The sequence below is a fragment of the Pseudophryne corroboree genome, chromosome 6, assembly GCF_028390025.1.
Source record: "Pseudophryne corroboree isolate aPseCor3 chromosome 6, aPseCor3.hap2, whole genome shotgun sequence".
Taxonomy (NCBI): Eukaryota; Metazoa; Chordata; class Amphibia; order Anura; family Myobatrachidae; genus Pseudophryne; species Pseudophryne corroboree.
In genome coordinates this window covers 429,164,675-429,188,149 of record NC_086449.1, presented here as the reverse complement: position 1 = coordinate 429,188,149, position 23,475 = coordinate 429,164,675, and the positions used below count along the sequence as shown (strand labels likewise).

Below are 23,475 nucleotides of genomic sequence, written 5' to 3'. Positions count from 1 at the left end.
ACTGGGGCGACTTTAATGAAGGACGGAATGACCATGTTCCGTCCTTCATTAAAATAACCGAGGACGCTAGCGACGGACACTTGGTTTGATGTGCAGTACACACTGGGCGATGTAAGCGATATGTCGCTCCAAAATTGTGTTTTGGAGCGACATAGCTGCAGTGTGTACCCAGCTTAACAAACACATTCCAAAAAAATCAGAGGGAAACAGATGAGAAAAAAAACAATTTTTTTTTTTGAGGGGATGCGGAAGGCCCTCAATCTCTCCCTGCCCCCCACTCCCCCACGTACAGACACTACGCCTTGGGGGAGTCACTGGCGACGCACTTGGTGTGCTGGATTGGAGGGAGCTTCAGGCACATCTTTTTGTGACATCAGCTCCCACTGCAGGACAACTATCACCTACGTTTGCTTCTGGATGACCTGCGTGTACTCCCCAGTCACCTGCAGTTGCTACCTGTAACCGCTCACGTGTCACGTGGGTCAGTTCCTGCAGATGACCATTTGCCTCGCCGGCCACCTGGATGTGGGTGCTCCCAAAAATGGTGGAGGGGCAGGGAGAGTTCATCCATACTTGGAGCACTTGCCTGTGTGCTGGGCGGTGGTGTTTGCTGTGGCGGTGGCACATATGGTGTAGGCTCCATGGGAGCAAGGATGGTGGTGGTATCATCCTACTTCTCTTCCGCTGATAAATATGTAACCAGGTTTGGAAGTGGCGGGGGGAGTGGCTATGCTGTGAGCACGATAAGGACCTACAAAGGAACAAAAAAAAACCCACTTGTAATGGAGAATAAATACAACCTACACTAATTTGGTACACCTACCAATGCACATGCTTAAAGATCCATGCTAGCGGACATAAAATGTAAACAGGGATACAAAATCTGTTTTCAGGGGGCCTTTTATTTGAAAATCTACTTCACATATCAATTTAAAGTAGGCTGCGGTTGTGTCCAAATTGATTAATGTTATGGTTGCAGGCCTTGATATGTGTGTAGTGTGTGTGTGTGTGTGTGTGTGTGTGTGTGTGTGTGTGTGTGTGTGTGTGTGTTATTTGAAAACACATCAGCCTCCTCTGTGTCTATCTCTTGCCACCGCCTCTTTGGTGGAGCCGTACACTGGCGCACAGCAGCTGCGTTGGGGGAAAAAACACATTTGGGTCATGTGGCAAATGTATTGTTATTTAAAAAAAAATTCATGATGCATTCTACAGTAAACATAATTCCTTATATAATGTACAAATGGCCTTCCCAATACAAAAAGACTTGTTAAAATGTTTGAATCGACACAAAGGGGGTAAGTCAGACCTGATCGTAGCAGCAAATTTGTTAGCAGTTGGGCAAAACCATGGCCCTCATTCCGAGTTGTTCGCTCGTTATTTTTCATCGCATCGCAGCGATTTTCCGCAAACTGTGCATGCGCAATGTTCGCACTGCGGCTGCGCCAAGTAAATTTGCTAAGAAGTTTGGTATTTTACTCACGGCATTACAAGGTTTTTTCTTCGTTCTGGTGATCGTAGTGTGATTGACAGGAAGTGGGTGTTTCTGGGCGGAAACTGGCCATTTTATGGAAGTGTGTGAAAAAACGCTGCCGTTTCTGGGAAAAACGCGGGAGTGGCTGGAGAAACGGGGGAGTGTCTGGGCGAACGGTGGGTGTGTTTGTGACGTCAAACCAGGAACAAAACTGACTGAACTGATCGCAGTGGCAGAGTAAGTGTCGAGCTACTCAGAAACTGCTTAGAAATTTCTATTCGCAATTTTGAGAATCTTTCGTTCGCAATTCTGCTAAGCTAAGATTCACTCCCAGTAGGCTAAAAGCAGCTTGCGAGCGAACAACTCGGAATGAGGGCCCATGTGCACTGCAGGTGTGGCAGATATAACATTAGCAGAGAGAGTTAGATTTGGGTGGGTTATTTTGTTTCTGTGCAGAGTAAATACTGCCTGCTTTATTTTTACACTGCAATTTAGATTTTAGTTTGGACACACCGCACCCAAATCTAACTCTTTCTGCACATGTTATATCTGCCTCCCCTGCAGTGCACATGGTTTTGCCCAACTGCTAACAAAATTCCTGCTGCGATCAACTTGGAATTACCCCCATGGTTTTGCCCAACTGCTAACAAATTTGCTGATACGATCAGGTTTGAATTACCCCCATAGCACACATTACCAAATGGCCCATACTTACTCTGCTCAGGATGGTACACAGTTATACTTTAATAAATATAACATTTACATTAATTACATACACAAACTTCTAACCACTTCAGGGATATTGCCACTTACCAAATGCAAACATTTATGCGTACTTTATAGGACTACAAAAAGTTTGCAATATTATATTTAATCCAAAACAATTATGTGAAATACTGTATATAAATTTATCTGTAAAGAGATTTTTTTTTTAAATCGCACTTGCCACTGATTTAGGTTGTTACAGTTTAAAGGGAACAATTTTTCATTTATTTACCAGGACAAGGTGGGACGCTGGTCGGTCCGTGTCCACTACATGCACTCTTGGGAGCACCTCCGTAGGAACTGTTTGCTTCAACTCCTCCTCGAACTCCGTGTAATAGACCGGTGCAGATCGTCCTACTCCTATCCTGCAACCCTTGTGGCGCTCCTCAGCCATCTCTGCCTCAGGACACGTGTGATGTGTCCATACATCCTCTTCATGCTCCTGAGGTCCGATGGCAGGAGCTGACTGCGTTTACTGCATCCAGGACTGAACTCCACATGGCCACCTTCTGGGACGCAGGGGTCCTATATGCCTGGGCACCCAGCAGGCATGTGAACACCTGCCCCATGGAATGGACCAGAATGCAGTTTTCATCATAAGAAAACCGGACATACGCCCTGACCTGGTCTTGCCAGGTTCAGATGCAGCAGACTCTTAATCACTGTCCTCATCACCACTCTCCAGCACCTCCTCCTCCTCACGCTCTTTATGCTCTGTGTCAAACACAGGCTGTGCTGGGACATAGCTTCCTCCTCCTCTCACTGCCCATTCTCAAGGATGCCATGCCTGCTCCAACTCTCTGGTAAACCTCTCCAAACAAATCACCAACCTCCCTCTCTCACTATCACAAACCACCACGGTCACCTCTCCAAAACTCCTACTACCTTTCAAAGGACAAAATGGTGGACTGGGTTTTATAGAAGGTGTGTGATTCTTCAATCTTGGGACTTTTGAGTGCCAATGTGTGACTATCTCTTACACTGTGCAACTGTTCTAGTAAAATCTGCATTTCGTTGGTCTGAAAAAATGTGCGTTTCCTGGTCTTCAAATCCCGCAAGAAGTCTGATCCAATTTGCATTGTGAGCGCAAAAGACGCTTGACATTACATTGTTCATATTGCGTAAAAAAGTCGCACATTATAATGTCCAAGTTTGTCCGTCGTTTTCCCGGAAGTTTAAAATCTGCTCCCATCCAGGCCCATGTGTCAGTGTGTCTCTTTATTAGGCATTGCATATATGTTGCATTACTGACAAACTAGTACCCAATGAAATAAACTAATCCACCAGTAGCACCTTTTAGGTAGGTTTGGAGAAACTACACTGCCTTCATCTATACTTACATCTTTAAACCTACATACAAGTACCTGTAAATGTAAACAAGCTGGTGGGATGGATGATCATTAATAGAGCTGAAGATTGAAAGCAATAGACTGGTTCACTGGTGTGCAGTACTCCTAGAAAGCCCATACATCAGCACATTATTGTCTTCTGTCCCTAGGGGCATGGAGAAAAGGTATGCATCCAGTCAGCAATTGGACACAAGTACAAGAATGCAAGTTTACAACACTATCCCAGTAAACTAGGGTCTATGGCTAAATTTAGGTAGGGTGCACCAGGAACTAGTGACTGATCCTAAATATGTCATGTAGGCAGATGTTAAATATAAAATAAATTCCATTTACAGCATATATGGGATCATGAATAAGTGATAAAGATAACAGAAATCACAGATGAGAAGTGTGGCCATATAAAGTCACAATACTGTGGCCTAGTACCTGCAATTCAGGTCACAGAAATACTTGCGGTAGGAGTATGTTATTTTATAATACAAGCATTTTAACACTGGAGTTATAAAGGCAGATCTAAGCAGTATCCGGATGATGGACAGTGTCTAGTTAGACAGTCAATAGATACACCATGGGCGGTGTATTCTTTTCACCCCTTTCCACACCTGTTCTGTTTCTGCCCTTTGGGACATGGTACAGGTTGAGTATCCCTTATCCAAAATGCTTGGGACCAGAGGTATTTTGGATATCGGATTTTTCCGTATTTTGGAATAATTGCATACTATAATGAGATATCATGGCGATGGGACCTAAATCTAAGCACAGAATGTATTTATGTTTCATATACACCTTATACACACAGCCTGAAGGTCATTTTAGCCAATATTTTTTATAACTTTGTGCATTAAACAAAGTGTGTGTACATTCACACAATTCACTTATGTTTCATATACACCTTATACACACAGCCTGAAGGTCATTTAATACAATATTTATAATAACTTTGTGTATTAAACAAAGTTTGTGTACATTGAGCCATCAGAAAACAAAGGTTTCACTATCTCACTCTCACTCAAAAAAGTCCGTATTTCGGAATATTCCGTATTTCGGAATATTTGGATATGGGATACTCAACCTGTATCATTCTTTCAGCTTGCTGCCCTTGGAGTAGCGAGGCACCCAACCCTTTACACGGCTAAACCTGATTACTGTGGGCACAATATGCACGATAACGGGGATCATTTTAGACAGGAGATTGGGCGTGATGTATCATTTCAATTCCACCCCATATGTTGGACAGACATTAGGTCGACAGGGTCAAAAGGTAGACAGTACAAAAGGGCGACATGAAAATGGTCGACATAAAAAAGTAGTTTTTTTTTCTTTCTTTTTTTGGACTATTTCATATCTTCTCTATCCATGTCGGCATAGAGTTGGTTACAAACATTGTGGCGAGCGCAGCGAGCCCTGCAAGGGTATGCCTTTATACAACTGGGGGGCCCAGATCAAAAAACTATCCAAACTAACCACAAAAATGCAAAAAAAGGCGTTGACCATTTTCATGTCGACCTTTTGTACTACTTTTTTCATGTCGACCTTTTCTGACCGTCAGCCTTCTGACCTTGTTGACCTATTGTCTATCTAACATGTGGTGACTATCTATTGACTAACTAACTAGACACTACCTCTCATCCCACACCCGATCAAAGCAATAGTATCAGAATTTATGTAGAAAAGGTATATTGATACAGGTATTTACAGGAGGAATATACATATTATAATCTCTTGCATTTTATACAACTGTCTATTGTTTTAAAGCTGCCCCAATACACACACACATCAATTTCTCAATATAAAATTGAGGCACAAATTATTTTTGATCAGTTTGTCCGTTAAAAAATGAGAGCTGCTTTATACACATTACAAATAAGCAATGTAGGATATTTGCAGGATCCAAGACTGCAAAGATCATTTAGTGGTTTGGACATATACTGTAAGCAATTTGCTAGGAGCCCAAACATTTCAGTCAGCATGCTCTGATTATATCATTATCTAACCGCAGAATGGCATTGTCAGGCCAGAGCTGGTCAAAACACTTTGGTTTTATTTTGTATAAGCACGGGCTGGGGAATTGTACTTCATTGTGTTGTTTGACTATAGCACACATACAGCTGTGATGTTACTCAGTTTACCCATTACACACAAAGGGTTCTTTTACACCTTCCATATTATACATCTTTATACACAGGGTGTATAACAAGGAAGGTGTAAAAAAAAAACCTAATGTGGACACATCTCACTGTTTTGGGGTGTCGAGAGGTTTCATCAATTAAGCTGAAGATATAGTGATAAATATTGAATAACCGGATTTCATTCTTATTCCCCTGTTTGTTGAAGCATCTGGGACAATCTATACCTGAATGTAATGGCGCTTATGGACCACTCTTGTGTTCAGTATATGCTAATCAAGAATTGGTGCTCGTGAGTTGGGATTGAGCTGCAGTTAGCGGGCACAAGTTACTCCATTTGTTCCATATCACTGTACTCATTACATACATTTAGGGTTTTATGAAAGGTTATATATCTATAGTTAGCTGCATCTGTAATCTATGAATAATGAGAGCCCTCCTAGTTACTTATGCAAACTACATGGGCAACATCAATATTCAATTGCTTTTCAGAGTGATATGATGGGATAGAGGAGAAGTGATAAAGCAGTTATAAAGAAGTGATAAGTGGAAGGTGATAACGCACCAGCCAGTCATTACAGGTTTGAAAAATGACAGTTTGGAGCTGATTGGCTGGTGTGTTATCACCTTCCACTTATCACTTCTTTATCACTTCTCCAGGCTTAATACATATGCCCCGGATATGAGGATTTATTAAAAATAAAAATAAAACAGTGATGTATTATATATGTAAAGTTTACAGTAGTGAATAACATATTGATCAGCCATGGGGCATACTTATTAAGCAGGACCCAGTCACTGGGCTAGTCTCTCCCAGAAAACGGGGGCAACACACTTCCATTTCTGGGAACGCTGCCCAGCTCCGACCTCGAACCCCAACCTCCTGTCTCTGCGAATTACATCTAGTATATAGAAGGGATAATTTAAAAAAATAATTATCCCTATTTAGAGGTACATTGAAAAAGATAAAAGGTTATTCTTTGTACGTAGTCCCCTTGGATACAAACTGACAAATGTTGTAGTTTTTCTTGGTATGAGCACGTGCATGCACACTGTGAGATATTGACTATCTCTGACTTGCCAGCACAGTCTATTTTTTTCTTGCGATACCGACCCCACGGGAGCGCACATCGGTATCGCAAGCTGTGTACACACAGTGCGATATTGACTAACTTTTCCTTACGATTTTGACTATATACTCAAAATCGTAAGCATACATCGCACCGTGTGTATGCACCTTTAGCTGCACAGTTTGGTGAAATTATACAGTAGTACATTCGTCCAGCATGTACTGTTCATGTTGGTAAAGCGGTTATTTACAAAAATTCAAATAAAAAAATATGTATGAGTGGGGCTCAACCTTGATTTTTTTTTTCATGACTGACCTACTGTACAGACAGCTTATAGTTATCTTTAGTTTCTATAATACTGAGAAGTTTTAATATTTCTCTGACGTCCTAGTGGATGCTGGGTACTCCGCAAGGACCATGGGGAATATACGGGCTCCGCAGGAGACTGGGCACTACATCTGGTGTGCACTGGCTCCTCCCTCTATGCCCCTCCTCCAGACCTCAGTTAGAATCTGTGCCCGGCCAGAGCTGGATGCACTTAGTGGGCTCTCCTGAGTTCACTATAAAGAAAGTATTTGTTAGGTTTTTTATTTTCAGTGAGATCTGCTGGCAACAGACTCACTGCTACGTGGGACTTAGGGGAGAGAAGCAAACCTACCTGCTTGCAGCTAGCTTGTGCTTCTAAGGCTACTGGACACCATTAGCTCCAGAGGGATCAAACACAGGGCCCGACCTCGATCGTCCGTTCCCGGAGCCGCGCCGCCGTCCCCCTTGCAGAGCCAGAAGACGGAAGATACCGTAGAAAATCGGCGGCTGAAGACTCCGGTCTTCAATAAGGTAGCGCACAGCACTGCAGCTGTGCGCCATTGCTCCCACAGCACACCACACGCTCCGGTCACTGGTGGGTGCAGGACGTTGGGGGGGGGGGGCGCCCTGGGCTGCAATTAATATACCTTAAGGTGGCAAACTGCACATAATACAGTTCTAAACTGTATATGTGCCTAATCCCCCGCCATAATTTTCATTAAAAAAGCGGGAGAAGCCCGCCGCTAAAGGGGCGGGGCTATCTTCCTCAGCACAGCCAGCGCCATTTTTTCTTCACAGCTCCGCTGGAAGGACGCTCCCCAGGCTCTCCCTTGCAGTATACACTACAGAAAGGGTAAAAAAGAGAGGGGGGGCACATAAATTTAGGCGCATATTGTGATATAAGCAGCTATTGGGGGAAAATTCACTTGTGTATAGTGTATATCCCTCTGTTATATAGCGCTCTGGTGTGTGCTGGCATACTCTCTCTCTGTCTCCCCAAAGGACTTTGTGGGGTCCTGTCCTCAGTCAGAGCATTCCCTGTGTGTGTGTGCGGTGTGTCGGTACGGCTGTGTCGACATGTTTGATGAGGACGCTTACGTGGAGGCGGAGCAGGTGCCGATAAGTGTGATGTCGCCCCCTGCGGGGCCGACACCTGAGTGGATGGATATGTGGAAGGTATTAACCGACAGTGTCAACTCCTTGCATAAAAGGTTTGATGACGCAGCTTTGGGACAGCCGGCATCTCAGCCCGCGCCTGCCCAGGCATCTCAGAGGCCATCAGGGGCTCAAAAACTCCCGCTACCTCAGATGGCAGACACAGATGTCGACACGGAGTCTGACTCCAGTGTCGACGAGGATGAGACAAATGTACAATCCACAAGGGCCATCCGATGCATGATTACGGCAATGAAAAATGTGTTGCACATTTCTGACATTAACCCGGTTACCACTAAAAAGGGTATTATGTTTGGGGAGAAAAAGCAGCCAGTGACTTTTCCCCCAACTGATGAGTTAAATGAATTGTGTGAAGAAGCGTGGGGTTCCCCAGATAAGAAACTAGTGATTTCTAAGAGGTTACTAATGGCGTACCCTTTCCCGCCAACGGATAGGTTACGCTGGGAGACATCCCCTAAGGTGGACAAGGCGCTCACACGCTTATCAAAAAAGGTGGCACTGCCTTCTCAGGATACGGCCGCCTTAAAGGAGCCTGCAGATAGAAAGCAGGAGGCTATCCTGAAGTCTGTGTATACACACTCAGGTACTATACTAAGACCTGCTATTGCTTCAGCATGGATGTGTAGTGCTGCAGCCGCATGGTCTGATTCCCTGTCTGATAACATTGATTCCCTTGACAGGGACACTATTTTGCTAACCATAGAGCATATTAAAGACGTAGTCTTCTATATGAGGGATGCACAGAGGGACATTTGCCGGCTGGCATCTAGAATTAATGCAATGTCCATTTCTGCCAGGAGAGTATTATGGACTCGGCAGTGGACAGGTGATGCTGATTCTAAAAGGCACATGAAAGTTTTGCCTTATAAGGGTGAGGAATTGTTTGGGGACGGTCTCTCGGACCTCGTATCCACAGCAACAGCTGGGAAGTCGACTTTTTTACCTCAGGTTCCCTCACAGCCTAAGAAAGCACCGTATTATCAAGTACAGTCCTTTCGGCCTCAGAAAGGAAAGCGGGTTAGAGGCGCGTCCTTTCTGCCCAGAGGCAGGGATAGAGGGAAAAAGCTGCACCAGACAGCCAGTTCCCAGGAACATAAATCCTCCCCTGCTTCCACTAAGTCCACCGCATGACGCTGGGGCTCCACATGTGGAGCCAGGTGCGGTGGGGGCCCGTCTCCGGAACTTCAGCGACCAGTGGGTTCGCTCACAGGTGGATCTCTGGGTTCTACAAGTGGTATCTCAGGGATACAAGCTGGAGTTCGAGACGTCTCCCCCTCGCCGTTACCTCAAATCAGCCTTGCCAGCTACTCCCCAGGACAGGGAGGTAGTACTGGCGGCAATTCACATGCTGTACCTCCAGCAGGTGATAATCAAAGTTCCCCTCCTTCAACAGGGACGGGGTTACTATTGCACAATGTTTGTGGTACCGAAACCAGACGGTTCGGTGAGACCCATTCTAAATTTGAAATCCTTGAACACTTATATAAGAAAGTTCAAGTTCAAAATGGAATCGCTCAGGGCGGTTATTGCAAGCCTGTAAGAGGGGGATTATATGGTATCACTGGACATCAAGGATGCTTACCTACATGTCCCCATTTACCCACCTCACCAGGAGTACCTCAGGTTTGTGGTACAGGACTGCCATTACCAATTCCAGACGTTGCCGTTTGGCCTGTCCACGGCACCGAGGGTATTTACCAAGGTAATGGCCGAAATGATGATACTCCTTCGAAAGAAGGGAGTTATAATTATCCCGTACTTGGATGATCTCCTTATAAAGGCAAGGTCCAAGGAGCAGTTGTTGGTCGGAGTAGCACTATCTCAGGAAGTGCTACAACAGCACGGCTGGATTCTGAATATCCCAAAGTCGCAGCTGGTTCCTACGACGCGTCTGCTGTTCTTGGGCATGATTCTGGACACAGAACAGAAGAAGGTGTTTCTCCCGGAGGAGAAGGCCAAGGAGTTGTCATCTCTGGTCAGAGACCTCCTGAAACCAAAACAGGTGTCGGTGCATCACTGCACGCGAGTCCTGGGAAAGATGGTAGCTTCTTACGAAGCAATTCCCTTCGGCAGGTTCCATGCAAGGATCTTTCAGTGGGATCTGTTAGACAAGTGGTCCGGATCGCATCTTCAGATGCATCGGTTAATCACCCTGTCCCCGAGGGCCAGGGTGTCTCTGCTGTGGTGGCTGCAGAGTGCTCATCTTCTCGAGGGCCGCAGATTCGGCATTCAGGACTGGGTCCTGGTGACCACGGATGCAAGCCTCCGAGGTTGGGGGGCAGTCACTCAGGGAAGAAACTTCCAAGGACAATGGTCGAGTCAGGAGACTTCCCTACACATAAATATTCTGGAACTAAGGGCCATTTACAATGCCCTAAGTCAAGCAAAACCCCTGCTTCAAAACCAGCCGGTGCTGATTCAGTCCGACAACATCACGGCGGTCGCCCATGTAAACCGACAGGGCGGCACAAGAAGCAGGATGGCGATGGCAGAAGCCACAAGGATTCTCCGATGGGCGGAGAATCACGTGATAGCACTGTCAGCAGTGTTCATTCCGGGAGTGTACAACTGGGAAGCAGACTTCCTCAGCAGGCACGACCTCCACCCGGGAGAGTGGGGACTTCATCCAGAAGTCTTCCAGCTGATTGTAAATCGTTGGGAAAGGCCACAGGTGGACATGATGGCGTCCCGCCTAAACAAAAAGCTAAAAAGATATTGCGCCAGGTCAAGGGACCCTCAGGCGATAGCTGTGGACGCTCTAGTGACACCGTGGGTGTACCAGTCGGTTTATGTGTTCCCTCCTCTTCCTCTCATACCAAAGGTACTGAGGATAATAAGAAAGAGAGGAGTAAGAACTATACTCATCGTTCCGGATTGGCCAAGAAGGACTTGGTACCCGGAACTACAAGAAATGATCTCAGAGGACCCTTGGCCTCTGCCGCTCCGACAGGACCTGCTACAGCAGGGGCCCTGTCTGTTCCAAGACTTACCGCGGCTGCGTTTGACGGCATGGCGGTTGAACGCCGGATCCTGATGGAAAAGGGCATTCCGGTTGAAGTCATTCCTACGCTGATAAAAGCTAGGAAGAATGTGACAGCAAAACATTATCACCGCATATGGCGAAAATATGTTGCTTGGTGTGAGGCTATGAAGGCCCCAACAGAGGAATTTCAGCTGGGTCGATATCTGCACTTCCTACAGTCAGAAGTGACTATGGGCCTAAAATTGGGATCCATTAAAGTCCAGATTTCGGCCCTGTCTATTTTCTTTCAAAAAGAACTGGCTTCACTGCCTGAAGTTCAGACGTTTGTTAAGGGAGTGCTGCATATTCAGCCCCCTTTTGTGCCTCCAGTGGCACCTTGGGATCTCAACGTTGTGTTGGATTTCCTAAAATCACATTGGTTTGAGCCACTTCAGACCGTGGAGTTGAAATATCTCACGTGGAAAGTGGTCATGCTTTTGGCCTTGGCTTCGGCTAGGCGTGTGTCCGAATTGGCGGCTTTGTCATGTAAAAGCCCCTATCTGATCTTCCATATGGACAGGGCAGAATTGAGGACTCGTCCCCAATTTCTCCCTAAGGTGGTATCTGCGTTTCATTTGAACCAACCTATTGTGGTGCCTGCGGCTACTCGGGACTTGGAGGCTTCCAAGTTGCTGGATGTAGTCCGGGCCCTGAAAATCTATGTTTCCAGGACGGCTAGAGTCAGAAAAACTGACTCGCTGTTTATCCTGCTTGCACCCAACAAGCTGGGTGCTCCTGCTTCTAAGCAGACTATTGCTCGCTGGATCTGTAGCACGATTCAACTTGCACATTCTGCAGCTGGACTGCCGCATCCTAAATCAGTCAAAGCCCATTCCACGAGGAAGGTGGGCTCTTCTTGGGCGGCTGCCCGAGGGGTCTCGGCTTTACAACTTTGCCGAGCTGCTACCTGGTCGGGATCAAACACGTTTGCAAAATTCTACAAGTTTGATACCCTGGCTGAGGAGGACCTTGAGTTTGCTCATTCGGTGCTGCAGAGTCATCCGCACTCTCCCGCCCGTTTGGGAGCTTTGGTATAATCCCCATGGTCCTTACGAAGTACCCAGCATCCACTAGGACGTCAGAGAAAATTAGATTTTACTCACCGGTAAATCTATTTCTCGTAGTCCGTAGTGGATGCTGGGAGCCCGTCCCAAGTGCGGACTTCTGCAATACTTGTATATAGTTATTGCTTAACTATGGGGTTTTTTGTTCTGAGCCATCTGTTTAATGAGGCTCAGTTGTTGTTCATACTGTTAACTGGGTATAGTTATCACGAGTTGTACGGTGTGATTGGTGTGGCTGGTATGAGTCTTACCCTGGATTCCAAATCCTTTCCTAGTAATGTCAGCTCTTCCGGGCACAGTTTCCCTAACTGAGGTCTGGAGGAGGGGCATAGAGGGAGGAGCCAGTGCACACCAGATGTACTACCTAATCTTTCTTTAAAGAGTGCCCAGTCTCCTGCGGAGCCCGTCTATTCCCCATGGTCCTTACGGAGTACCCAGCATCCACTACGGACTACGAGAAATAGATTTACCGGTGAGTAAAATCTTATTTTTCTGTTCTCTAGTGTAATGGAAATGTGTTTCCCTTTCTGTGTGTAAAAGCTGTAATGGGGGTGTAATTGCACCTTCTTATCCCAGTGCATTGCCATGTTATGTATTAGTTCTAACAGTAATACAGGTGAAACTCAGAAAATTAGAATATCGTGCAAAAGTTCATTTATTTCAGTAATTCAACTTAAAAGGTGAAACTAATATATTATATAGACTCATTACATGCAAAGTGAGATATTTCAAGCCTTTATTTGTTATAATTTTGATGATTGTGGCTTACAGTTTAAGAAAACCCCAATCCAAAACCTCAGAAAATTAGATTACATAAAATCAATAAACAAAGGATTTTACATACAGAAATGTCGGCCCTCTGAAAAGTATAATCATGCATATGTACTCAGTACTTGGTTTGGGCCCCTTTTGCATGAATTACTGCCCCAATGCGGCGTGGCATGGATTCTATCAGTCTGTGGCGCTGCTGAGGTGTTATGGAAAACCGGGATACTTCAATAGCGGCCTTCAGCTCTTCTGCATTGTTCGGTCTCATGTCTCTCATCTTTCTCTTGGCAATGCCAATGCCAGGTCAGGCGAGTTTGCTGGCCAATCCAGCACAGTAATCCCACGGTCATTGAACCAGGTTTTGGTACTTTTGGCAGTGTGGGCAGGTGCCAAGTCCTGCTGGAAAATGAAGTCAGCATCTCCATAAAGCTTGTCTGCGGAAGGAAGCATGAAGTGCTCTAAAATGTCCTGGTAAACGGCTGCGCTGACTCTGGACTTAATAAAGCACAGTGGACCAACACAAGCAGATGACATGGCTCCCCAAATCAACACAGACTGTGGAAACTTCACACTGGACTTCAAGCATCTTGGATTGTGTGCCTCTCCATTCTTCCTCCATACTCTGGGACCTTGGTTTCCAAATGAGATGCAAAATTTGCTCTCATCTGAAAAGAGGACTTTGGACCACTGAGCAACAGACCAGTTATTTTTTTCTTGTTAGGAAAAGGCCAGTCAAAAGTGTGGGGGAGCTTCACAAGGAGTGGACTGAGGCTGGAGTTAGTGCATCAAGAGCCACCACACACAGACAGACATGGGCTTCAAATGTTGTATACCTCCTTGTCATGCCGCTCCTGAACAACAATGTCAGAGCATCTTACTTGGGCTAAAGAAAAAAAAGAATCTATGGGGCATTGCCAAGAGAAAGAGGGTGTGGTTCATTGGGTCGACCACTGAAGGTCGACATTTTTTTTTTTTTTTTTACTGGTTTTGGTGTTGTTTTCTTCGAAAAGTGACGGGGAACCCCAATTAGTGCACAGTGCCCCCTCGCAAGGTGCCTCGCTCCGCTACTGCTGCGCCCGGCACAGGTTACCGTTCCCAATTGTAGTCCACGTTGATCGTTAAGTATGAAAAAGGTCAACAAATGAAAAAAAGGGTGAAAAACCCATGTCGACCTAGTGACCATGGCGACCTAGTGCATGTTGACTTTCAGTGGTCGAGCCAATGTATGTCGACCTAATGCTTGTCAACCTAACGACCGCCATCCGAGAAAGATGAGAGACATGAGACCAAACAATACAGAAGAGCTGAAGGCCGCTATTGACGCATCCTGGTCTTCCATAATATCTCAGCAGCGCCACAGGCTGATAGAATCCATGCCACACCGCATTGAGGCAGTAATTCATGCAAAAGGGGTCTAAACCAAGTACTGAGTACATATGCATGATTATACTTTACAGAGGGCCGACATTTCTGTATTTAAAATCCTTATTGATTTTATGTAATATTCAAATTTTTTGAGATTTGGGATTTTCTCAAGATGTAAGCCACAATCATCAAAATTATAACAAATACAGGCTTGAAATATCTCACTTTGCATGTAATGAGTCTATATAATATATTACTTTCACCTTTAGGTTGAGTAACTGAAATAAATGAACTTTTGCACGATATTATAATTTTCTGAGTTTCACCTATATATAGATCCCGTTATTTAGCAGCATGAGCAGAATATCAGCCCTGTGGGTGGAGAGCGCTTCCGATGTTATTGTTGTTGTCTCTGGCATCGTCCCATTCCTCTGAACTTCTGGTACCCGGTTGGTGAGAGAGCGGAAACTTGCCCGCACCGAGGCAGCACACACGGGCAGCGCTGCTGCTGCTTCTCCCCCAGGAGCGGCTCACGGCCGGCCCGTGTGACGGCAGCGGCGGTGTCAGGGCTAGCACAAGTACAGCATGAGGATGTTACAGCCTCGGCGCAGGCAGAGTGAGTTGGCCGCCGCTTCTTCCCTCCCTCTCATTTGTGTTTGTTGTTCTCCATGATAAATCTGCTAGTTCCTATGCATGCTGCGGTCTCCCCAGCGGCGGCTTCCATGTGTCCCCCACTCGTGCCGTTAGTTGGTGAATGTGGATGAGCCGTGTAATCATCATACGTGACGGGGGAAGTGGCTTTTGTCGTTAGTGGATTTCCTGCTCCGAGTGCTGCGCTGCACACACACACACAATAACAACAGGCTCCGGACCGGCCTGCGCAGCACGCTGTGTGTATGTGTGTGTCGCTTCTGCAGCTGCCTGTGCACTGGGCTGATAAGGGTCCCTGCTTGCTGGCTTCCGCGTAAGCCTTGCCTGCCTGTGCACAGTAGCAGTGTGGTGGTGTTGTTGTTGTGTCTCTGCATGCAGAACTCACTGGCACACTGCTAGAGGGAATGGTGTCATCCGTGCACTGGTGCCTTCAGCTGTGCAAAATTTACTAGGCCATTGCTCGTTCCCTGGCACAGTAGCCTGTAGCCGCTGTGGCTCTCTGTCCACCCCTTCATCACTGACAGGTACAGTATGACACGTTACTTCCAGATAGGTCCTGTGCTTGCAGAGTTGCCTTTTACGATTTATGTATCTTTTTCTCAGTTCAAACATTACATTGTATATCTGATAATATAAAATAGTATATATCAAATACCCATAAATTATATATTTCAATTTATCTCTGTATACCTGTTATATATATATATTATTCTGTATTGTGTGCTAATCATAAATTTTAGAAGCAATTCACTATTGCGTCATATAATTTTGCCCCGAAAGTCTTAATTTTACAGGTTTATTATTGGAACTACTTATTTCTCTCCAGCCGTCTCATTGGCTTGCCACTTTTAATATGCTGCTGACAGTACTAATGGTATTACTGGTATTATCATGAACTAAGGGTCCTATGTATACATAATCTAGGTACTGCAGCAATTAATAAGTCAAAATATTTTTGAAATGAAAATATCCCCACTATGCACTATCAGGTGAGTCTTCAGAGATGAGGAGGCCCGTGTGCAGTCTCCTTCTGCGCCGCCCTTCTCACTAGCCGTCAGCGCTCTTGACTCTGAGCACTAGGGTTACTATGGTACCCTAGCGCGGTCCAGAGTCTAGTAAGCATGCGCAGGTCACCAGAGACATAGTGCGGCAGCCATTTTCCCAGTGATTTTCCTACTGCACATGTGCGAAACACTGTGAAAATGTCCACCGCGCAATTTTCCCAGTGATTTCTACAGCACTGCTGCTGCGACACAGGACTCTGGAGGGTAATTATTGAAAAGAAATGGGTGCGGTGTGGGCCCTCTCTGGACCCAAGGGACCCGTGTGCACTGCACACACTGCAACCATTATAAATACCCCGGTGTGCACTATAGGTAACTTACATGGAGAGTAGCAGTGATCTGTGGTCCCTGTGTGTTACTTTCCTGGCATACCGGAGGAGTTTTTTCACATTTTTGAATGACTCCTGGAGAATCTGACACTGCGCATGGTGGGCCTGATTCAGATGCGTCGCAATGCCGACGCAGCAGTTACCTTTTCTCTGACGTCCTAGTGGATGCTGGGAACTCTGTAAGGACCATGGGGAATAGACGGGCTCCGCAGGAGACTGGGCACTCTATAAGAAAGATTTGGTACTATCTGGTGTGCACTGGCTCCTCCCTCTATGCCCCTCCTCCAGACCTCAGTTAGATTTCTGTGCCCGGCTGAGCTGGATGCACACTAGGGGCTCTCCTGAGCTCCTAGAAAGAAAGTTTAATTTAGGTTTTTTATTTTACAGTGAGACCTGCTGGCAACAGGCTCACTGCAACGAGGGACTAAGGGGAGAAGAAGCGAACCTACCTGCTTGCAGCTAGCTTGGGCTTCTTAGGCTACTGGACACCATTAGCTCCAGAGGGATCGACCGCAGGACCCGTCCTTGGTGTTCGTTCCCGGAGCCGCGCCGCCGTCCCCCTTACAGAGCCAGAAGCATGAAGATGGTCCGGCAAATCGGCGGCAGAAGACTTCAGTCTTCACCAAGGTAGCGCACAGCACTGCAGCTGTGCGCCATTGCTCCTCATTACACACTTCGGTCACTGAGGGTGCAGGGCGCTGGGGGGGGGGGGGGGCGCCCTGAGCAGCAATAAAAACACCTTGGCTGGCAAAATAACCACAATATATAGCCCCAGAGGCTATATATGTGGTAATTACCCCTGCCAGAATACAAAAAATAGCGGGAGAAAAGTCAGCCGAAAAAGGGGCGGAGCCATCTCCCTCAGCACACTGGCGCCATTTTTCCTTCAGAGTTCCGCTGGAAGGAAGCTCCCTGACTCTCCCCTGCAGTCTACACTACAGAAAGGGTAAAAAAGAGAGGGGGGCACTAAATTTAGGTGCAGTTTAATACTATAAGCAGCTATAAAGGGTCATAATTCAGTTAGTCCCTGCATTATTATAGCGCTCTGGTGTGTGCTGGCATACTCTCTCTCTGTCTCCCCAAAGGGCTTTTGTGGGGTCCTGTCTCCTTTAAGAGCATTCCCTGTGTGTGTGCGGTGTGTCGGTACGGCTGTGTCGACATGTTTGATGAGGAGACTTATGTGGAGGCGGAGCAGATGCCTGTAAATGTGATGTCACCCCCTGCGGGGCAGACACCTGAGTGGATGGATTTATGGAAGGAATTACGTGCAAGTGTCGACTCCTTACATAAAAAATTTGACGACATGCCAAATGCGGGACAGCCGGCTTCTCAGCTCGTGCCTGCCCAGACGACTCAAAGGCCATCAGGGGCTCTAAAGCGCCCGCTACCTCAGATGGCAGACACAGATGTCGACACGGATACTGATACCAGTGTCGACGACGATGAGTCAAATTTAATGTCCACTAGGGCCATTCGTTGCATGATTGAGGCAATGAAAGAGGTATTACACCTTTCTGATATAAACCCAGGTACCTCAAAAAAAGGTTTTATGTTTGGGGAGAAAAAACTACCTATAGTTTTTCCCCCATCTAAAGAATTAAATGAAGTGTGTGAAGAAGCGTGGGCTTTCCCTGATAAGAAATTGGTGATTTCAAAAAAATTACTAATGGCGTTCCCTTTCTCGCCAGAGGATAGGTCACGTTGGGAAACTCCCCCTAGGGTGGATAAAGCGCTCACACGTTTGTCTAAAAAGGTGGCACTACCGTCTCGGGATACGGCCGCCCTAAATGAACCTGCTGATAGAAAGCAGGAGGCTATCCTAAAGTCTATATATACACACACTGGTGTTCTACTGAGACCAGCTATTGCTTCAGCGTGGATGTGCAGTGCTGCTGCTGCTTGGTCAGATTCCCTGTCGGAAAATATTGACACCCTAGACAGGGACACTATATTGCCTAACCGTAGAGCATATAAAAGACTCAGTCTTGTACATGAGAGATGCACAGAGGGAGATCTGCCGGCTGGCATCTAGAATAAGTGCATTGTCCATTTCTGCTAGGAGAGGCTTATGGACTCGGCAGTGGACAGGAGATGCAGATTCTAAAAGGCACATGGAAGTTTTGCCTTATAAGGGTGAGGAGTTATTCGGGGGTGGTCTCTCAGACCTTGTTTCCACAGCTACAGCTGGGAAGTCAGCATTTTTGCCCCATGTCCCCTCACAGCCTAAGAAAGCGCCGTATTATCAGGTACAGTCCTTTCGACCCCAGAAAAACAGGCGGGGAAAAGGCGGGTCCTTTCTGTCTAGAGGCAGAGGAAGGGGGAAAAAGCTGCAACGCACAGCAGGTTCCCAGGACCAAAAGTCCTCTCCCGCTTCTTCCAAATCCGCCGCATGACGGTGGGGCTCCACAGGCGGAGCCAGGTACGGTGGGGGGCCGCCTCAAAAATTTCAGCGATCAGTGGGTTCGCTCACGGGTGGATCCCTGGATCCTTCAAATAGTATCTCAGGGGTACAAGCTGGAATTCGAGGCGCTTCCCCCCCCCCCGCCGTTTCCTCAAATCGGCCTTACCGACAACTCCCTCGGGCAGGGAGGCTGTGCTAGAGGCCATTCACAAGCTGTATTCCCAGCAGGTGATAGTCAAGGTACCCCTACTTCAACAAGGACGGGGTTACTATTCCACACTGTTTGTGGTACCGAAACCGGACGGTTCGGTGAGACCCATTTTAAATTTGAAATCCTTGAACACATACATAAAAAAATTCAAGTTCAAGATGGAATCGCTCAGGGCGGTTATAGCAAGCCTGGACGAGGGGGATTACATGGTATCCCTGGACATCAAGGATGCTTACCTGCATGTCCCCATTTACCTTCCTCACCAGGAGTACCTCAGATTTGCGGTACAGGATTGCCATTACCAATTCCAGACACTACCGTTTGGACTGTCCACGGCACCGAGGGTGTTTACCAAGGTAATGGCAGAAATGATGATACTCCTTCGAAAAAAGGGAGTTTTAATTATCCCGTACTTGGACGATCTCCTTATAAAGGCGAGGTCCAGGGAGCAGTTACTGGTCGGAGTAGCACTATCTCGGGATGTGCTACAACAGCATGGCTGGATTCTAAACATTCCGAAGTCACAACTGGTTCCTTCCACTCGCTTACTGTTCCTGGGGATGATTTTGGACACAGAACAGAAAAAAGTGTTTCTCCCGCAGGAGAAAGCCAAGGAGCTGTCATCTCTAGTCAGAGACCTCCTGAAACCAAAACGGGTATCGGTGCATCACTGCACACGAGTCCTGGGAAAAATGGTGGCTTCATACGAAGCAATTCCATTCGGCAGGTTCCATGCAAGGACCTTCCAGTGGGACCTCTTGGACAAGTGGTCGGGATCGCATCTTCAGATGCATCAACTGATAACCCTGTCTCCAAGGACCAGGGTGTCTCTACTGTGGTGGCTGCAGAGTGCTCATCTTCTAGAGGGCCGCAGATTCGGCATACAGGACTGGGTCCTGGTGACCACGGATGCCAGCCTTCGAGGCTGGGGAGCAGTCACACAGGGAAGAAACTTCCAAGGACTATGGTCAAGTCAGGAGACTTCCCTGCACATAAATATTCTGGAACTAAGGGCCATTTACAATGCCCTAAGTCAGGCAAAACCCCTGCTTCAAAACCAGCCGGTACTGATTCAGTCAGACAACATCACGGCAGTCGCCCATGTAAACCGACAGGGCGGCACAAGAAGCAGGATGGCGATGGCAGAAGCCACAAGGATTCTCCGATGGGCGGAAAATCACATAATAGCACTGTCGGCAGTGTTCATTCTGGGAGTGGACAACTGGGAAGCAGACTTCCTCAGCAGACACGAACTACACCCGGGAGAGTGGGGACTTCATCCAGAAGTCTTCCTACTGTTGGTAAACCGTTGGGAAAGGCCACAGGTGGACATGATGGCGTCCCGCCTCAACAAAAAGCTAAAGAGAGATTGCGCCAGGTCAAGGGACCCTCAGGCGATAGCGGTGGACGCGCTAGTGACACCGTGGGTGTACCAGTCGGTTTATGTGTTCCCTCCTCTGCCTCTCATACAAAAGGTATTGAGAATAATAAGAAGGCGGGGAGTAAGAACGATACTCGTGGTTCCGGATTGGCCAAGAAGAGCTTGGTACCCAGAACTTCAAGAAATTATATCAGAGGACCCATGGCCTCTACCGCTCAGACAGGATCTGCTACAGCAGGGGCCCTGTCTGTTCCAAGACTTACCGCGGCTGCGTTTGACGGCATGGCGGTTGAATTCCGGATCCTAAAGGAAAAGGGCATTCCGGAGGAAGTCATTCCTACGCTCATAAAAGCCAGGAAAGAAGTAACCGCAAACCATTATCACCGTATTTGGCGGAAATATGTTGCGTGGTGTGAGGCCAGGAAGGCCCCAACAGAGGAATTTCAGCTGGGTCGTTTTCTGCACTTCCTACAGTCGGGAGTGACTATGGGCCTAAAATTGGGTTCCATTAAGGTCCAGATTTCGGCTCTGTCGATTTTCTTCCAGAAAGAACTGGCTTCTCTGCCTGAAGTTCAGACTTTTGTAAAGGGAGTGCTTCATATTCAGCCCCCTTTCGTGCCTCCTGTGGCACCTTGGGATCTCAATGTGGTGTTGAGTTTCCTAAAATCACATTGGTTTGAACCACTTAAAACTGTGGATCTGAAATATCTCCCGTGGAAAGTGGTCATGTTATTGGCCTTGGCTTCGGCCAGGCGTGTGTCAGAATTTGCGGCTTTGTCTTGTAAAAGCCCTTATCTGATTTTCCATATGGATAGGGCAGAATTGAGGACTCGTCCCCAGTTTCTCCCTAAGGTGGTATCAGCTTTTCACTTGAACCAACCTATCGTTGTGCCTGCGGCTACTAGGGACTTGGAGGATTCCAAGTTACTGGACGTAGTCAGGGCCTTGAAAATTTATGTTTCCAGGACGGCTGGAGTCCGGAAGACTGACTCGCTATTTATCCTGTATGCACCCAACAAAATAGGTGCTCCTGCTTCTAAGCAGACTATTGCTCGCTGGATTTGTAGCACAATTCAGCTGGCGCATTCTGCGGCTGGATTACCGCATCCAAAATCAGTGAAAGCCCATTCCACGAGGAAGGTGGGCTCATCTTGGGCGGCTGCCCGAGGGGTCTCGGCTTTACAACTTTGCCGAGCTGCAACTTGGTCAGGGGCAAACACGTTTGCTAAATTCTACAAATTTGATACCCTGGCTGAGGAGGACCTTGAGTTCTCTCATTCGGTGCTGCAGAGTCATCCGCACTCTCCCGCCCGTTTGGGAGCTTTGGTATAATCCCCATGGTCCTTACGGAGTTGCCAGCATCCACTAGGACGTCAGAGAAAATAAGATTTTACTCACCGGTAAATCTATTTCTCGTAGTCCGTAGTGGATGCTGGGCGCCCATCCCAAGTGCGGATTGTCTGCAATACTTGTATATAGTTATTGACTAACTAAAGGGTTATTGTTGAGCCATCTGTTAAGAGGCTCAGTTGTATTTCATACTGTTAACTGGGTATAGTATCACGAGTTATACGGTGTGATTGGTGTGGCTGATATGAGTCTTACCCGGGATTCAACATCCTTCCTTATTGTGTCAGCTCTTCCGGGCACAGTATCCTAACTGAGGTCTGGAGAAGGGGCATAGAGGGAGGAGCCAGTGCACACCAGATAGTACCAAATCTTTCTTATAGAGTGCCCAGTCTCCTGCGGAGCCCGTCTATTCCCCATGGTCCTTACGGAGTTCCCAGCATCCACTACGGACTACGAGAAATAGATTTACCGGTGAGTAAAATCTTATTTTTAATGGCAGAACTGCATGGCTTTAAAAGGAAGCAGCCATTCGCAAGTGAACAGAGATGGCCACAAAAGCCATTGCAACTTGCTCAGTAAATGAGAACTAGCTTTCAGTGACACGCCCCAAAAACGGTCACAACACATCTGGTGAGAACCCATCTGTCAAAGGTTTTTTTTATGTTTTTATGTGGCAATAAATTTTAAATGGTATAACACTATTTGAGATCCATTTCATTTACATGTCATTACGGTTGATGAAATAAGGAAGAGAGAGATATATGTATATATAAGAACTCCAGCAAACACGGATGGTGATCCGCTCCTGATCTAATGCGCATTTGTCTACCACGGTAGACCACCATTTCTGGTACGAGTCTGGATCTCCCTCTCCATATTAAACAAATTCAATGTTATAACAGTATTATGCTATGTCAGTATTTCTTTGTGTCTTAAAAGGTTGAAATATATTTAAAGATTTAGAGACATTGAAAGCGCCTGAGAATCAGGGTGGTAACTATTTTTTCTCTAACGTCCTTAGTGGATGCTGGGGACTCCGTAAGGACCATGGGGAATAGCGGCTCCGCAGAGACTGGGCACAAAAGTAAAGCTTTAGGACTACCTGGTGTGCACTGGCTCCTCCCCCTATGACCCTCCTCCAAGCCTCAGTTAGATTTTTGTGCCCGAACGAGAAGGGTGCACACTAGGTGGCTCTCCTGAGCTGCTTAGTGAAAAGTTTAGTTTTAGGTTTTTTATTTTCAGTGAGACCTGCTGGCAACAGGCTCACTGCATCGAGGGACTAAGGGGAGAAGAAGCGAACTCACCTGCGTGCAGAGTGGATTGGGCTTCTTAGGCTACTGGACATTAGCTCCAGAGGGACGATCACAGGCCCAGCCATGGATGGGTCCCAGAGCCGCGCCGCCGGCCCCCTTACAGAGCCAGAAGACAGATGGCAGATATAGACGCCGACACGGATACTGACTCCAGTGTCAACGGTGAAGAGACAAATGTGAATTCCAGTAGGGCCACACGTTACATGATTGAGGCAATGAAAAATGTTTTACACATTTCTGATAATACGAGTACCACCAAAAAGGGGTATTATGTTCGGTGAGGAAAAACTACC

The 23,475-nt window shown here is 46.8% G+C and overlaps 1 protein-coding gene and 1 long non-coding RNA gene across 7 annotated transcripts in view; one reads left to right on the top strand and one right to left on the bottom strand.

The window, feature by feature from the left end:
- The window catches only part of ATXN7L1 (ataxin 7 like 1), a 383,163-nt gene that overhangs the window by 217,423 nt on the left and 142,265 nt on the right, over positions 1-23,475 (top strand). The window contains exon 1 of one of the 6 annotated variants that reach the window (XM_063927043.1): positions 14,974-15,098. The exons of 4 other annotated variants lie outside the window; for them this stretch is intronic. In XM_063927043.1, the coding sequence (XP_063783113.1) occupies positions 15,068-15,098 (31 nt within the window). In that variant the 5' untranslated portion in view covers positions 14,974-15,067. Of the gene's footprint in view, positions 1-14,973; positions 15,099-15,481; positions 15,658-23,475 lie in introns of those variants that run through there. One more of the 6 variants, XM_063927044.1, reaches the window with a different exon arrangement.
- On the bottom strand, positions 373-14,934 carry LOC134932528 (uncharacterized). The gene is made up of 3 exons (XR_010179384.1): positions 14,809-14,934; positions 3,601-3,730; positions 373-751 (listed from the first exon to the last, which is right to left on the bottom strand). It is a non-coding gene; the product is annotated as an uncharacterized LOC134932528 (long non-coding RNA).